The 16,948-nt window shown below is 43.4% G+C and overlaps 2 protein-coding genes across 9 annotated transcripts in view; both read left to right on the forward strand.

Moving 5' to 3' along the window:
* The window catches only part of tcerg1l (transcription elongation regulator 1 like), an 81,352-nt gene extending 76,543 nt beyond the window's left edge, over window positions 1-4,809 (forward strand). For 3 of the 4 annotated variants that reach the window (XM_085170483.1, XM_085170484.1, XM_085170486.1), the window contains one exon: window positions 62-1,624. In XM_085170483.1, the coding sequence (XP_085026609.1) occupies window positions 62-278 (217 nt within the window). In that variant the 3' untranslated portion in view covers window positions 279-1,624. Of the gene's footprint in view, window positions 1-61; window positions 1,625-2,004 lie in introns of those variants that run through there. The other variant, XM_085170485.1, reaches the window with a different exon arrangement.
* Window positions 4,810-11,648: 6,839 nt separating this feature from the next.
* The window catches only part of jakmip3 (Janus kinase and microtubule interacting protein 3), a 34,937-nt gene continuing 29,637 nt past the window's right edge, over window positions 11,649-16,948 (forward strand). For 3 of the 5 annotated variants that reach the window (XM_085169825.1, XM_085169826.1, XM_085169827.1), the window contains exons 1-4: window positions 11,650-12,245; window positions 13,030-13,229; window positions 13,992-14,234; window positions 15,277-15,516. In XM_085169825.1, the coding sequence (XP_085025951.1) occupies window positions 13,095-13,229; window positions 13,992-14,234; window positions 15,277-15,516 (618 nt within the window). In that variant the 5' untranslated portion in view covers window positions 11,650-12,245; window positions 13,030-13,094. Of the gene's footprint in view, window positions 12,246-13,029; window positions 13,230-13,991; window positions 14,235-15,276; window positions 15,517-16,948 lie in introns of all 5 variants that reach the window. The other 2 variants (XM_085169823.1, XM_085169824.1) reach the window with 2 other exon arrangements.

A 16,948-nucleotide genomic window follows, 5' to 3' on the forward strand; every position in this document is an offset into this window, starting at 1 on the left:
TCAGAGAAGCACTCTTAATTATTCAGCTGTGTTCCTGATATGACCTCGCCTCGACCGGCAGCTGTTTATCCACCAGTCGCTGGGACAACCTGAAGATGCAGACGAGGTATTTCTACCAGAATAAAATTCATCGGAGATTCATTAGCACCAAGAGAGCTAGGCTAATTCAGCCCCGGAAACAGAACTGTGTTTTTGTTTGTACAGTTCAAGTATTTATCAGGTTTTATAACAACAAATACAAGAAGCAAACAAACAAAAACAACCACAACAAAAAATAAAAATTATCTGCAAAAGTTGTCACCTTTTCCAAATTTTTCCGTAAACAGAAAGCTCCACTCCGCCCTATCAAAAGCCTTCTGTGCATCTAAACATATAGCCAATACAGGATTTGTTATTTCATTGCATGGATACCTTCCTTACATCTACCTCAGTTAGGAGAGTTTCCAATTCGTCCCTACCCTCTTGTGAAATTTTTATTTATTTCCCTTTTATCATGAATGCATTTAGCCGATCCGTACTTGATCAAATATTTTAAAAATCATGTTGATCTCCGAAGAGGATGTAACTACTTTAGCATCGTTTTCATTGCTGTAATAAATTTCTGATTGTTCATTTGCTTAAGTTGTCTTGCTAATAGCCGGCCTGTCTTCTCACCATTCTCATAACAATTAGTTTTAAGATGAAAGTGGGCATATTCTCCTTTTTTGTTATAAATTTCATGAAGGATATACTTAACCTGACAAATCTCCGAGATCCGGTTCCAGGTCGCTGCTCTTTTTCTAACGTTAATGCTCTTTTTTCGCCGTCTACTCAGTATATTTGTATTCTTTTCCTCATTTTTGTGATTTTTTTCGGACTTGTTTCCAACACTTCGACATGACCCCGAGGCTCACCTCATCCAGCTCACTCCCTCATCCAGCTGCAGATGCAGCTGCAGCCCAGCCTCCGACTTTTCCGCTCGGCGGAGACGATCATAAAGCAGCACATCGTAAGAGCAACTGACCCCCTGATGGACTCACTCCAGTTTGCTTACCGTCCATGCAGAGGTGTAGATGACGCAAAAATCTTCATCTTGGACTCAACAAACATCTGGAGCTCCCTGACTCCTCCCCCAGACTTCTGTTTGCTGGTTTCTCATCAGCGCTCATCACTCTGCAACCTCGTATCCTGCCCACTAAACTTTCCTCCTGGATGATCAGCTGATCCTGTGGACATTGGACTTTTTGACCAACAGGACAAGTTTGGGTCAACAGCTCTCTTTCTTCTCTCCGTTCCACCTGCACTGGCTCCCCCCAGGGCTGTGTGCTCTCCCCCCTGCTCTTCATCATCTACACTGATGACTGCAGATCCACACAGCCCGACTGTCACCTGGTGAAATATGCTGACGACACAGTTCTCGTGTCACTGCTGTGAGACCCTCACAGCACCACAGGTCCACTCTGCAGGAGTTTGTAGAGTGGTGTGACAGCTGGGCCTGGAATGGCCTGGAATGGCCTGGAATGGCCTGGAAGCCCCAAGTTCACAATGGAAGACGCCCCCTACGTTTCAGCGTTTTGAGTTTTCTTGTGTTTATGTCTGTTGTCTCATCCTGGACTGTGGTTCTGACACAACTATCTACAAGCCACACACGTCGCATCAGTTGAGTCTTAACACAGCTAAACTGAAATGTATAAATAATCTCTGTGCACATGAAGGACATGATGATCATGAACGCTGTGAGACGTATTCACCATAGAGCGGGCGGGATACAGCACGAGGAGTCACTTCCCCCAGAATCCAGAGTTTCATGATTCATAGTTTCACTCTCGCCATAACGTAAATGATTTAAAGCATCTAAAAATGATTAAGCAATTTATTCAGCTCAGTTTAATGCTTTTGGTTCCTTATTGAGGTTCTTATTTGCAGTTAAAATAAAATAATTTTCATGCAGTTTAATGAGCCGTCAGAATGACTGTTTCCACCTCTCATATCAAAATATGAATCTGCTTTGTTTTTCTTCTCCAGAACAACTTTTAAGGAGTTTTGTGTTCGTTATCGGGATGAGCAGCGATTCAGCACTCTCACCAGGAAGAAGGAACAGGAAGTACTCTTTAGCCATTACATCACCGCCTTAAAGAAACGAGAGAAAGAGAACAGAACCAGACTGAGGAAGATGAGATGAGAACATGTCTGAGAAAGAACCTTACAGAACCATCTACAACATCTATAGAACCCTTTAGGTCCTTCCAAGTCTTCAGAAACCCTTCAGAACTCCTGTCTCACTGCACTCATGCCTCCTGATTCCTGGATTAGACTCATGTTTAACAAAGTGAACCAGGACTATCAAACTGTCTGTGGTGTTGTTGGACAAACCTGAATGGGCCCAGAACCATCTCAGTAGATTCTCGTGGTTCTAGACTTTGTCAGGTCAGTATGAACCTGAACCAACATTAGACCATTTTCCTGAACTGCACTCCGTCATCTGGATCTGCTGGACTGGATCTGATTCATAGTCTCACTGACAGAAACGAAAACCAGAGCACAAAAACAAATGTTCATGTGTCTGTTTCTTTGTCCTGTAAAGATTCATTCAAACTTTATCAACACTGCAGCTTCCTGGACTTAAAACTGGACCATAATAACAGATTAAAAACAATAACAAGTAGATAAAAGACCATAAACAAAGAGATTAGTAAATAAACACATTTTAAACCAGAAGGGCAGATAACTGTGTGAAGACAAATACTGAACTAATCTACAGACAAACTCAGAAAAGCCAAACTTTATTTGTGTAATCTGAGAAACAAACAAAACCCCCAAAAAAGAATAAATACATGAGCTCTTTAGAGGCTCCGCCTCCTCTGTAAAGGTAAGCATGGATGTAAAACAATGAGAATAGTGAGCCACGATCCTCTGACCTTTCATATGCAGAGGGGAAAAGGTGGGAAAGATATGATAACATCATGAGTTTAGTCAGGTGCTGATAACGCTGGGCGATTTTATTTGGCTCGTCTTGGTGATCGAGTTTCGCCTGCATGGTGTAGTATACGTGGGGTAACGAGAAGCGATTAACACCTCATGACCAGCTCCTGATCATCAATCGCTCGGTCGTAAGAAAATCAAACCTGTTTGAAATCCCGTCGGCCGTCGAGAGGGCGTCAGGGCGAGAGGGCACCGCAGCAGCAGTGCAGCTGTGATCTGGACACAAGCGATGGAGGCACAACTTGTAAAACTTTGGCTCATCCGAGCCTTTTCGATGTGGCCTCGCAAAATTATCACGACCACAACAACCGTGAAAATAGTTGGATTTACGTTGCTGCTCAATCACAGCTGATCATGTTTTCATTAGCAATTTAGCAAAGCTGATGGTGGTTGTGTGTCTGTGTGAGTGAAAGACAGAGAGGGAGAGACAGATTTTCTGTTATAACCTTCATGTTGGGCAGCACGGTGGTTAGCACTGTTGCCGCACAGCAAGAAGGTCCTGAGTTCAGTTCCACCATCAGGCCGGGGTCTTTCTGTGTGGAGTTTGCATGTTCTCCCCGTGTTTGCGTGGGTTCTCTCCGGGTACTCCGGCTTCCTCCCACCGTCCAAAGACATGCAGCTTGTGGGGATAGGTTAATTGGATAATCCAAATTGTCACTAGGTGTGAATGTGCGCCCTATGACAGCTGGGATAGGCTCCAGCGCCCCCGCGACCCTGAAAAGGATAAGCGGAAGCGAATGGATGGATGAACCTTCATGTTATGGACGCACAGTGTGAGCATCAGGTCGTATAGTGTGAGACTCTGCATCGTGACCTATGAACTTCTCACCCCTGCGAGTCAATCGTGCAGTTTGAGCAGGAGCTGAATAACACGACTAAAAAAGTGCACAGTGTAGCCCAGCTTAAGTGGAGAGCTTCCAGGAAACAGACTCAGCAGCCCTGAGGACTTGGTGTCAGATACCACAAGGAAGCTTCGAGGTCTGTCACGTCCAGGCCCTGGAGTCCTGCTGTGCAGAGTGCTGGTCTTTGGGTTCTTGGTCTGTAGAGTCCACAGTTTGTGGAGTCCAGGGCTGCGAAGCCCATGTCTATGGAATTAATGTTTATGAAGATCTGACCTTGGTGGCTCTCAGCTTTTGCACTTGTTTTTAATAGTGTGTTTTCTGTTCAGTGTGTGTTTACAGTGTGATCCTTTAACTTCAGTTTGTGTTTCCTGGAAACAAACCTGCAGATCCCATTAAGAAATCTGACTTTTACAAGTTCTCCAGAAATTCTCATCTGCTGTAGAAAATGGCAAACTAGGAGCAGTTTGATTGGCCATCCGATGTACTCTGGGAGTTGTAGGGATGTTGGTGTAGCTCCTTCAGTTTCTCAAACTACCTGCCTGATTACTAACCGAGACTGAAATGATCAAGGGCTCAAAGTGTCATAAACAGGAAGTGACAACCCTTCTCGACTGATCACATGATGTTAAACTGCGTTTTGGGACTTTTTGCCACTGACTTGAAGTCTTCCAGACTCTCTACTCACACAGTAGAAGAAACACAATAATGATCAATGGGTTTTTTAAGGCGGTATGATTAATAAAATTGTTATTAATAAATTTACACTGTAAGATTAAAAAAACATTCTGCATTCCTCTAACATCTTTATTTCTGGCAAAATCGGTTCTTTCTTACAAATCTTTGTATACATTTTTACATTTTTTCAGGGTTCTCGTCGTTACTTGATACTTATTGTCACAGAACTATAAACTGTAATTTTCTGTCTGTAAAAATGCTGAATTACAAAAATGTCTGTGTGAATCCCTCACGGTGATCTGATGTCACCGTCTTAGTAACAACAAACATCTGAGAGCAGAGAAACAGGAACAGGAAGCACCTGCTCACACTGTTGGCCCGAGGACTTGGCCAGCAGAGAGACAGTCGCTCAACCACCACATGTGCACCTGACTCACCTGCCCAGCTTCGTTTATAACGTGTGCTACTGTTTGTGGTCAACAAACAAACAAAACCCATGTGGTGTAATCGCTGCCCTCACCAATGGGCACGGTGAGCTGTCGTTGGGCAGGCTTTGTGTCACGATGTCCTGATTGGGTGTTTTGTTTTTTTGTCTTCTCATTGGATGTCTGTGTTGAAACGATCTGTGTGTTCTAATGTTTCATTGGCTGTTGGTCCTGCCGTGTTTTAAATTAAACTGTCAAAATAAACTGCTGTGTTCTTTATGATGATATTGCATTTCTGTTTCAGGTGAAAGCTCGGCCCAGACCCGCACTAAAGTCTTCAGGTTAACTTGAGCTGAAGGTCGGAGAACATGAGCTAAATTTGACAAATATTCACTTCCTGTTTCTAGGGTATGCCAGCTGTTCCTTCCTCAAATCTGACATGACATTATTTGGATGATGTATATCAATGAAAGCCCCCAAAAATCTGAACATTTTTTTAAACCATAAACAGCAGCACAAAGCAAATGTAAGAAACAAACATAAATTTGATTGTTTTATAAAAAGAAATATATATTCTTTATTTTTTAGTTGCTTTCACGAACACATTTTTCTTTCTTTGTGTGTGCATGTGTTCCTGCCTGAATGTGCACATTGGAGAAGAAATGTCCATGATCTTCATAATATCCATATCCCCAATAGGCCAGCAAAGTGCACCATGATGAGACCTGGAAGGAAGGAAGGTTGGAGATTGGCCTATAATTAGCTAAGACTGCTGGGTCTAGAGATGCTTTTTGAGTAAAGGTTTAACTGCAGCCAGCTTGAAGGCCTGTGGTACATAGCCGATTATTAGAGATAGGTTGATCATATATAAGATCGAAGAATTAATCAATGGCAGGACTTCTTTGAGCAGTTTTGTAGGAATGGGGTCTAAAAGACACGTTGATGGTTTGGAGGAAGTAATTATTGAAGTTAACTCAGAAAGATCAATTGGAAAAAAAGAGTCTAACTTAACATCAATGGAACTAAGAGTAGCTGTAGATAATATTACATCTGTGGGATGATTATTGGTCATTTTTTCTCTAATGATAAAAATGTTATTTGTGAAGAAGTTCATGAAGTCATCACTAGTTAACGTTAAAGGGATGGTTGGCTCAACAGAGCTCTGACTTTTTGTCAGCCTGGCTACAGTGCTGAAGAGAAACCTGGGGTTGTTCTGATTGTCTTCAATCAGTGATGAGTAGTAAGCTGTTCTGGCTTTGCGGAGGGCTTTCTTATAAAGCAACAAACTATTTCTCCAGGCTAAATGATGATCCTCTAAATTTGTGGTAAATGGCCTGTATTTGTATAGCGCCTTACTCGTCCCTAAGGACCCCAAAGCGCTTTACACATTCAGTCATCCACACATTCACACACTGGTGATGGCAGCTACATTGTAGCCACAGCCACCCTGACAGAGGCGAGGCTGCCGGACACTGGCGCCACCGGGCCCTCTGACCACCACCAGTAGGTAACGGGTGAAGTGTCTTGCCCAAGGACACAACGACCGAGACTGTCCAAGCCGGGGCTCGAACCGGCAACCTTGCGATTACAAGGTGAACTCCCAACGCCACAATCGCCCGGGTGGGCGGAGTCAAAGAGGAGGTACTGGTCCGTGTGTGGGCTTCAGGTAAACTTTACTGTTAACATTTCCAGTCTCCCCAGTGTGCACACTACAGTCCAAAAACAGCAAACTGTTATCTTTGTGTCTTCCTGGTGAACTTTATGTTTCCACTGGGCTGATGTGAACCATGGAGGTGTCTACTTCTTGGGTTTTAATTTTGTTCCAGGTTTCTTCCACATATCTGTACCAGTGGCTGGGTGCTAGAGAGCTGTTTGAGAGTTGGTGCTTGGGATGAACCAGTTTTTGTTTCACAGTGTTGCTGGGTTGGAGGTGCACTGGGATGTCATGTTTCAAAAACTTGAAGTCCAGTCATCTTCTTTTCAAGCTCCTTAGACTACCATGAATAAGAACCTCCACACAGATGTGGAGGAGTTCTATGTTCTCCCTTGGTTCTTCAGCTTTCCTCCACAGTCCAGACACATGCCTGATAGATTCATTTGTGTTTCCATATTGGCCATAGATGTGAATGATTGTCCCTCTCTTTGTGCTGACCCTCAGATCACCTGTGGAGGTGACCCCACTTCTCTTCCCGTGACAGCTAAACGTACCCTAAATTGGTTAAGCTGTAAAGAAAATGGATGTCAAAAACAGACCAGCGGGTCGAGACAGCCGTCTCCCTCTCTAAGTAATCACTATCATCCAGCTGCTCTTTGTCTGTTACTATGGCAACCTGAGATCATGGCAGAGGAAACAATTATGGGCTGTTAGACACACACAGTGCGGCATGTGTATGTGAGAACATCCACATGTGGTCAGCCAGATGTAGTGTTGAGCAGGTCAAAGAAATCAAATCAAAGCCCAGCCTTGACATGTTTGTCCTGCCTTCTTCACACATGATGTGGCCCAACTGTCATCACATCTCACAGCACAGCTGAAGACCTGGAGGTGAGGACATCACAAACATGATTTCTGAGTGGCGACAGGTGTACTTTCCGCTTGTTGTGTCCAGGTGACACAGGTGACATTGTCTATGTGCTGAGCTGTTTTAAAGATAGTGTAGCTCCTAAATTAGATAACTCCACTCTTACTACACTATTACTGCATTAAACCAAAGTCCTAGTTATTTTGAGGCATCATCTATGTTACCTTTAATAAAGGACGTAACGCCTGTATGTAAAGAATCACCAGAAAAACCCGATAAAAAAGTCTTCCACAGATTTGAGGCCACATCGCTGCTGAACTTTGGTGCAGCACTGACACCTGTTGCTTTTTTGACGTGGCAGCAGCAGAACATTAAAACAGCTCATTTATTCAAATTTTTAACTTTTTGTTTTTCTGGTAAAAATTTGCCAAGTTCAATTATATCAAACATGGATATTTTTATTAACCCTTCAGAGCCCATAAACCCCAGAGGTAATAAAAGAAATCCCCCTGAGAATTTAGAGGAGAAGGGGGTGGGACTCATTTCAGTTCAATTTTATTCATACAGCGCCAAATCACAACAACAGTCACCTCAAGGCGCTTTATATTGTACAGTAGATCCTACAATAATAGATACAGAGAAAAACCCAACAATCATATGACCCCTATGAGCAGCACTTTGGCGACAGTGGGAAGGAAAAACTCCCTTTTAACAGGAAGAAACCTCCAGCAGAACCAGGCTCAGGGAGGGGCGGGGCCATCTGCTGTGATTGGTTGGGGTGAGAGAAGGAAGACAGGATAAAGACATGCTGTGGAAGAGAGACAGAGGTTAATAACAGATATGATTCAATGCAGAGAGGTCTGTTAATACATAGTGAGTGAAGAAGAAAAACTCAATGCATCATGGGAATCCCCGGCAGCCTACGTCTATTGCAGCATAACTAAGGGAGGATTCAGGGTCACCTGGTCCAGCCCTAACTATATGCTTTAGCAAAAAGGAAAGTTTGAAGCCTAATCTTAAAAGTAGAGATAGTGTCTGTCTCCCGAATCCAAACTGGAAGCTGGTTCCACAGAAGAGGGGCCTGAAAACTGAAGGCTCTGCCTCCCATTCTACTTTTAAATACTCTAGGAACAACAAGTAGGCCTGCAGAGCGAGAGCGAAGTGCTCTAATAGGGTGATATGGTACTACAAGGTCATTAAGATAAGAAGAATAAGCCCTCACTAGCTGTCATTGATCTTCATAAAAAAGAAACAGCCCCCTGTTGAGCCACATACTGCAATAACCTGAACTAGTAATGACTATATGAATTTTTCTACAAATAAAATTTTAACCATTAGAGGAAAAAAGTATTTACAGCGGTCCCACAAATCTATAATTAAGTGCAGCAACTTTAATGATTTTAATAATCCATCCTTATCTTTGGCTTAAATGAAATTAGGTCATGGTGGAACACCCTGCTTCTCCCAACACATCCCAGCTCCTCCTGAGGGATACTGGGGCTCTCACAGGTCAGATGAGAGATGGAATCTCTGGTGGGTTTTTTCCTGGAACACATCCACAGGGAGCTGCTCTGGAGGCACCTAACTTGCAGAAGTAGTGGCTCTACTCTAAGGCTGATCCCAACCACCCTGCAGAATAAGCTCAATTTAGCTGCTTTTATTCACAACCTTACTCTCTTGGTAATTACCCAGATTTGATGACCACAGGTAAGAGTTATGATGTAGATAAACGGATAAACTGGACGATTTTGCCTGTTCCACAGCCAGGTCAGAACCTGCATTTCTACTACCACATCCAGTTTTCAGCAGTTGGCTGGATCTTCTTTCCCTGCAGGCTGGAATAAACTTTTCCCAGGAGACTGAGCAGAGCCATGCCCCAGTAATTGAAGCACACCCTCCGGCCCACCTTTTCAAAAATGGGAATCGCAGCCCTGATCGACCATTCCTCAGGCACCAGATGAAATCAAATATAAACATAAAAGATTACAGTGTTAATACTTACATGCTGATCGCCCTTTTTTGCCAACCAAATGCTTCAAGCTCCGCCCTGGCCTGGCTCACTCAGAGTTCTGGTTTCGCCAAGGTTCAGCTGTGTGGCAGGTAAGGCAGGACTCAAACCCAGCACCTGGAAACCTGGGGGGTTTCAATTTGGGGTGAAGTTAAGCAGCTTGAACAGATTCACTCTTTCTCTTCTATTAATCTCTCTAGACCAGGGGGCGGCAACCTTTCTGATGACGAGTGCATCTAAAATTTCCTCAGAAGTCAATGTGCTGTATGACTGCATTAGCAATAAATTTAATAACACTATATTAACAGTTACACACTATAAAGAACAACTTAGAATCACATTTGTTCGCAGATGTTGGCAGCTGTCAGCGAATAGTTATCAGCTATTTAGAAACAAACTTTTTCTCCATAACAGCAAATGAACTGAACAACAGAAAATACAAATGCTATTTATGGTCTCCTCACAACAATGATAAGAAAAATAAACTGGGCCAATATGGCATGTTTGTTAATACAGAGCTACACATGTTAATGTGATCTCTGGTCTCCCACTCAGAGACACAGGTCTCAGAGTGTGCAGCGTTCAGACTTACAAATGTGAGCAATATGATCCAGAAACGTAAAGTTGTCTCTACAAATGTGCACGAGTGTGTTACATTTGAAGATTTGACCGCACCCGCTTCCATTTATAAACACGTGAAAGAGTCGCCTGAGACCGAATGATCACGTGACATGCCCACCTGGCGTTACGTTTCCGTGACTTTAATAATGAATGTTTCCTACCTGGAGCTTATCTTGACTCTCATGTCTTTCCTTTTTATTAACATTGTGCTTCTTTTTTTTGTCATTTTCTCATTTCAGATCAGTGAAGTACAATCCATCCATAAACAAGTAAGATACTCATGTCTTAAAATTGTTAGTTTAAACATTTTAAAAACTAACAACTTAAGGCAAAATAAGCAAAAAACACAATGCAGTTCAATACTAATGTTTTGTTTTCTTTTAGACCAAATCCCTTATACAGTTACAGACTCTGATGATGAGCAACCTCCAAAATAAAGTTTCCTCAGGAAAGTGCCAGGTAATAATGTCATGTTTAGTGTGTGTGTGAGAACAGGAACCTCTGTAGACGAGTTGTGTGTTAATTTTTAAAACATTTTTCTAAACAGCCTCGGCCGCTCTGCAGTCTGCCCCCAACATGATGCTCCGGGCAGCTACTTAAAGAAGTTCAGACGCTTTTCTTTCCAAGCTCCTTAGACTGCTTAAAAATGGCCTTGTCCTGTATGTTCTGCTTGAATATACAACAGCAGGCTGTTATTGGAAGATCCAACAAACAGGAATAGAAATGCATTTCACTGCAAATAGTTTGGTTTATTTTTTTTACCTCTAGAAAATTAGGCTTTGAGCTTTTCAGCTAATGTTTGGGAATCAAAGTGAGGCAGCAGTTTGCTGATTTCTGCCTTGTGACTTTCATATTAATCAGCCGAGTAGTTTAGATGCTTTCTCCCTGCTGAAGACAATTGACAAGAGGTTATTCATATTTAAGCTCTAATTTGGCCTGCAGGATGGTCGATATTCAGCCCGATCCCCGAGTAAAGTTAAAAAAAAAAAAAAGTGACTTGTAACCAATACATGTAACACAACTTTTAAAAAAAAAATATAATAAATTACTTTGTTATTGAATCAGAGATGTCTTTTTTTTTCTCTTTCTTTCTTTTTTTTTTGCATATAATGGGTTTCCTGTTTGTGGATCAGACACAATTGTCTTTAGTATTTAGTCAATACTAAACAATTGCAGTTTAGTATTGATAGAAATGCCTATTAAGTACTGTTTTTAAGTACTGATTTTATTGTTTCAATAGTAACTAAGGGTGCAAAGTGATGGAAAATCAACATCAGAGTTCAGTGATTCAGTATCAGACTCTAACATCGTTTCAACATTAACAGAGGGTGCAAACGTGACGTTACATCAATATCAGATTGATTCAATAGAATTGCCTGATATTGATTTAACATTGTTCTGGGATTGTTCCCTCATCCACCTGCTGTCCTCTGTGAAGCTCTGCTATGGCCACCACCAAGAAACTGAGTTATTTTTACACATCTGTCAGCATCTGGGCAATCCACCACTTTTCATTGTTTATATCGTTCCCAACGACAAAAAAACTATCGTCTATACTACTACTATGGTCATCTTTATGAACCAGCTGTCGTCTGTATTCATTTTCTCCCACTTCCTGTTCTGATCGTTATTCTGCAAACCTGTGTCCAGTTTGCTGCGTGTGTCAAATCACAGTTTTCACGTTGTTCCTGTTTCATGATCATTTTTTATCATCAAAGCCAGCCTTTCATCAGCCATGTGGAGACGAGGAGCAGCGAGAAACAGTGAGGTGTGGTGGAGGCGAGTGACCAGCAGAGGGAGACATAACTCAGAGCGCTCAGCTTCCAGAGTGAGGGATGCTGGGAGGAGGAAGAGGAGGAGGTGACACCAGCAGAGGCTGCAGAGATGCTAACAGCTCAGACACACAAACACACTCTGGCAGGAGCTAACTGCTAACACACGCAGAGAGACAGACACACACACACGCAGAGAGACGGACACACACACAGGCAGAGAGACAGACAGACACACACACACAGGCAGACAGGTAAAGGCAGGCTGAAGCTGGCAGCACACACACTGAACTAGCTGCTGTTAGCATGCTGTGGAGAGAAGGCTAATCTACTGACACACACACACACGCACACACAGAGAGAGACACACACAGACACACACGCAAAGCAATGCAGTGTCCAGGGCTTTCAATTGGACGGTGAGTGATTTATCAGTTAGACCCTTAGGTGTGTGTGTGTGTGTGTGTGTGTGTGTGTGTGTGTGTGTGTGTGTGTGTGTGTGTTAACATGTTGATGACAACTGCTATGTGCTGCTGCTGTTGCCATGGAAACAGTCATGTATTTGTCCTGTCAGAGAAGTCACCTGTCAGACATCGAACATGTGATCAGTGCCAGGTGAGTAAGAAGGTGTGTAGCTGTGCAGACACAGTTGCAGAGCACCTCTGTGTCCTGCAGCTGCGCTGCCACACTGGAGTACAGTTCTCCTCTGTAACCTGCTCGCTATGAGTTTAAAAAAGCTTCTTTATGTTGGAATGATGTCAGAGACTCACAGAGGTTTTCATGATTTATCAACCATGATTCTGGTTTCCTGCGCTGGATGAGGTTTTTGTGTTTGATTGATTGCTCTACACTCTTGGTGTAACTACAGCCCGTGGCCACCAAACATTAGGACGCCTCAGAGGAGAATCAGTGTGGACGTGAAGCTGAGGATCAGGACGTTTCCACAGTGTGTAATCTAGACCATGCTGCAGCAGATTAATGACTGTCCTCATGTTGTGGATGGATATTCTCAGACATTCTCTTGTGGTCCATTTTTTGATATATTCTTCAGTAGTTTGGGATCATCACTGATGGACACTAGGAGTTCATGCAGTGTTTCAAAATAACGACCCAGCAGCTGCCTGGAGAGATTTCAGCAGTGTAGCAGTAGACGTGCTTCTACTTATACTGACTGTGTGTTTTTGGTTGTGTGTGCGAGCACAGGTGCAGATGTAGTCAAACCTCAGATTGACAAACATTTGAGTGGGGGGTGGAGCCTGCAGGTGGTGATGTCAAAGCGAGGAGCAGGAGGGCGGAGTAAGGGGGAGCGACTGGACACCATGGCAACTCTTCAAGCAGCCAATGAGGAGCTCCGAGCGAAACTGACAGAGATCCAGATCGAACTACAACAGGAGAAGAACAAGGTAAGGACTACAACACCCAGAGTATCCCAAAAAGTTGATCCTGTTTACTTCTTCAGTCTCTGCTGACTGCAGGTTTCCCCAAACTTACAGACAGTTCATGGCACAATAACTGGAAGTTGCCCACTGAATGAACAGTTTATGATCATTAGTAAAGTGACATGACCACTGATCAGTGTCCATGAGTCCCATTCACAGAGAGCTGGGGAATGGCTGCAATCACAGCATGTAAGATGGTGACAGATGTACCCTTAGGCCCCCTCCTCGATTCAGAGATGGTCTTTCCCTTGACTCCGCCCTCAAACCAGCGTTCCTCCCTGTCCAAAATGTGAACATCCTCATCCTTGAAAGAGTGTCCACTGGCCTGTAGGTGTAAACAGACTGCAGAGTCCTGGCGAGGTAGCTCTTCTGTGTTGTAGCCAGAGGTTGTTTGGTTTCCCCGATGTATAAATCCTGGCAATCCTCCTGCACTTAACAGCTACACTATGTTACTCTGTGGGGGGAAACTAACCTCACAGCCATTGTTTATTCAGTGGTGCTGGTTTCAGTCATTATACAAATGTCCTGTTTATAAGGATGTAAACCTGCAGTCAGCTGAGACTGAAGACGTCACCTGGATGACGAAACGTTTCTCCCACTCAAAACATCCAGATGAACAGAATCAAACTTTGGGATTTTCTTACCTGGATGATTGAGTACCACAAAGATTACTGCAAACATTTCACAGTACTGAGAGTAATGTAATGATAATACTGAGTACTGTAGGTGAGCCGACTGGAGAGGGAGAAAGGTCAGGAGCTGAAGGCGGAGCATCACCGGGCGGCGGTTGCTGTGACTGAGCTGAAGACCAAACTCCACGAGGAGAAGCAGAAGGAGCTTGCACTCACCCGGGAGACGTTACTACGGCAACATGAGATGGAGCTCATGAGGGTCATAAAGATCAAAGATGGTGAAATCCAACGTCTTAATGGACTGGTGCTCACCTTAAGGGACGGATCCACAGACAAGGTGAACCACCTAAAGCACACCTGTCCGTCACCTGTCCGTCACCTGTCCGTCACCATCCATCTGTCCATACTGTGCTCACTGCATTAAGCTCCTCCTCCACTGTACACATATTATATGAACTTGGCCACGGTGATGTTTGTCTCTTGAGACAAATATATTTGGATGAGGGTGGCGTGCTAAGTTATCAGCTAATGCTAGCTAGCTTGGTTAATAGTGTATGGGTGCATCACACTGCACAAATGACATAAGAGGTTGGCAAAGAGAGGAATTTATGGCAGGCCATGAAGCAGGCCAGCAGATCAGCTGTTCTCAGCTTCTGCACATTCCAGTAATAAATGTCATTTACTGCTGCTGCCGCTGCAATTTCACTGTAGAAAAAATGTAGTCTATGTTTAATTTCAAACACTTCTCATTTTAGGCTGTTGGAAAATAAAGCTTTAGCTGTTTACTTTGGGTGATCCCAGGCTCTGAGTTCAGTCTGGGTCAATTTCAGCCCTGAATTAGCTAATTCATTAATTAAATAATTAATTGTGATAATTTGGTTAGTTGCTGGTACGTCCTTTTAGCTTTTGGTTTGGCTGGTAGGCCAGCTTTTGGGAGGGGTGTCAAACATACAACCCCTCAAAATGTATTCCTGGTTAGATACCATAATTCTAAGATGTTCAGGGCCGAGTACAATGACCTCAGTTTTATCTGAATTAAGAAGCAGAAAGTTAGTGGCCATCCAAGTCTTTATGTCTTTAAGACATTCCTGCAGTTTAACTAATTGGTGTGTGTTATCTGGCTTCATGGACAGATAGAGCTGGGTGTCATCTGCATAGCAGTGTAAATGTATGCTATGTCTTCTAATGATGCTGCCTAGGGGAAGCATGTATAATGTAAACAGAATTGGTCCTAGCACTGAACCCTGTGGAACTCCATAATTAACCTCAGTGTGTGAAGACGAGCCCTGCAGCACAGTAGCTGTAATACCTGCATCTGGGCTGTGTTCATTCTTTACCGCCAGAGGACACCATCGGCTCTTTGTTCTCATGCTATTCAGGTGAGGAGCGCCCTGCTGGGGGAAGTGGAGGAGGCGAGAAGGAGCTGGGAGGCGGAGCGTTGTCGCTTCCAACACGAGATTCTTGAGCTGAGAGGAGCAAAGAGGAACGCTGAGGAGGCGCTGACATCGGCTCAGCAGGCCTGCCAGGCCAGAGCGGCCGAGCTGCGATCAGCTCATCATCAACACCAAGAGGAGCTTAACAGGACCAAGAGAGACTGTGAGAGAGAGATTCGCCGCCTGGTAGGAGCCTGTGACGCACACATGACTGTTTACACATTCATGATAGTTACACATAACCAGGCGCTGTATGTTGAGGTGGCCGAGCGGGTCATCTGCTAATCAGAAGGTTGAAGCGTCTGACATATCACAAACATGGACAGCTTTACTATTAGCATTACAAATAAAGGTAAACCTAGAAAATATAAAGAGGTTAAACACAGAAGACAGAATGAAAGAAACACAGCTGCTGCACACAGCACGTAGCATCTGTGTGCAAGTCTTCGCCAGCATAATCGGTCAGCTGCAGCTGCTTCGGCCTCATCCCATGCAACATCTAAGGTGGGTAGATGATCGATGAAAGTCCTCCGCCATGTTGCTCGGGGCGGCCTGGTGGACATGACGACTGTGAGCAGTCAGTGCGTAAAATGTGACCTCTAAAGCATGTGAGCACGTGTGTGCTCTAAACACTTTGTTCAGTATAATTGGTCTACTAAATAATAAAGTTCAGCTCATTTGAAGACAGGAGACTAAAAATGGCGACTGTAAGTAACCAGATTTATCAGGTCACAGCTCTGTCGTTAACACACAGCAGAATCTGATGGATTATAATTGAGTGTCTCACTATATTAATGTTTAAAGACCATTTTAGTTGTTTATTCTTCCACTGCAGGTTTGGTGGAGTTGTGTAATGTTCTGATGAAAAAATCAAAACAGAATTTAAATGTAGAATTAGACTTCCTGCAGATTTATGCTTATAAAAAAATCAAAAATGCGTTCTGGCAAAAAGTCCCGGTTAAGATGAAATTCCCAACTGCTGTGACTCTGGAAACATGGGAATCATCAATCCAGCGGCATTTTTTTAAATAGAAAATGAGCGTGAAGGGTCGTTTTCTGTTTGGATGCAGAGTTTAAACCTGACCAAAGCATTGAGCAGTCAGTTAAAAATATTAAACCATAGACATCTGTAACTTGTCTCTGAATAAGATGAAAAATGTGAAACTGGCAGATGAATGAGCCACTAAAAATGTTCCTCTGGTGGACTCTGATGAATAAATGCATTATTATGAAAGTGAATACATGAGTAACATGCAGTGGTACGACACAAACACAGACTGGTGCAGTACAGAGGCTGAACACCGGCTCACTGAAACGCCGCCGGGGACAACGATGAACTCAACCTGAGGGTGTTTGACCTGAGCATGCTTCAATCTTAAGGCAACACAAACTCACACTAAACTCAACAATGTTGACATTTGAACCTGAAGTCATCCAACTGCAATCAAACCAGAAATATTAGTCATTAGTGGTGATAAACATGACCTTTGAACTTGACTGTAGAAGCCTTTGGGAGTCAGAAAATCCTTCAGATGGAGAAAGATGGAAGTGCTGAGCGTGTTATAATCAGCTTAGGGGACAACGATGACCTAAGACATTCACCTAAGCTGCTGGCCCA

The sequence above is a fragment of the Neolamprologus multifasciatus genome, chromosome 8 (genome assembly GCF_963576455.1).
Source record: "Neolamprologus multifasciatus chromosome 8, fNeoMul1.2, whole genome shotgun sequence".
Classification (NCBI taxonomy): Eukaryota; Metazoa; Chordata; class Actinopteri; order Cichliformes; family Cichlidae; genus Neolamprologus; species Neolamprologus multifasciatus.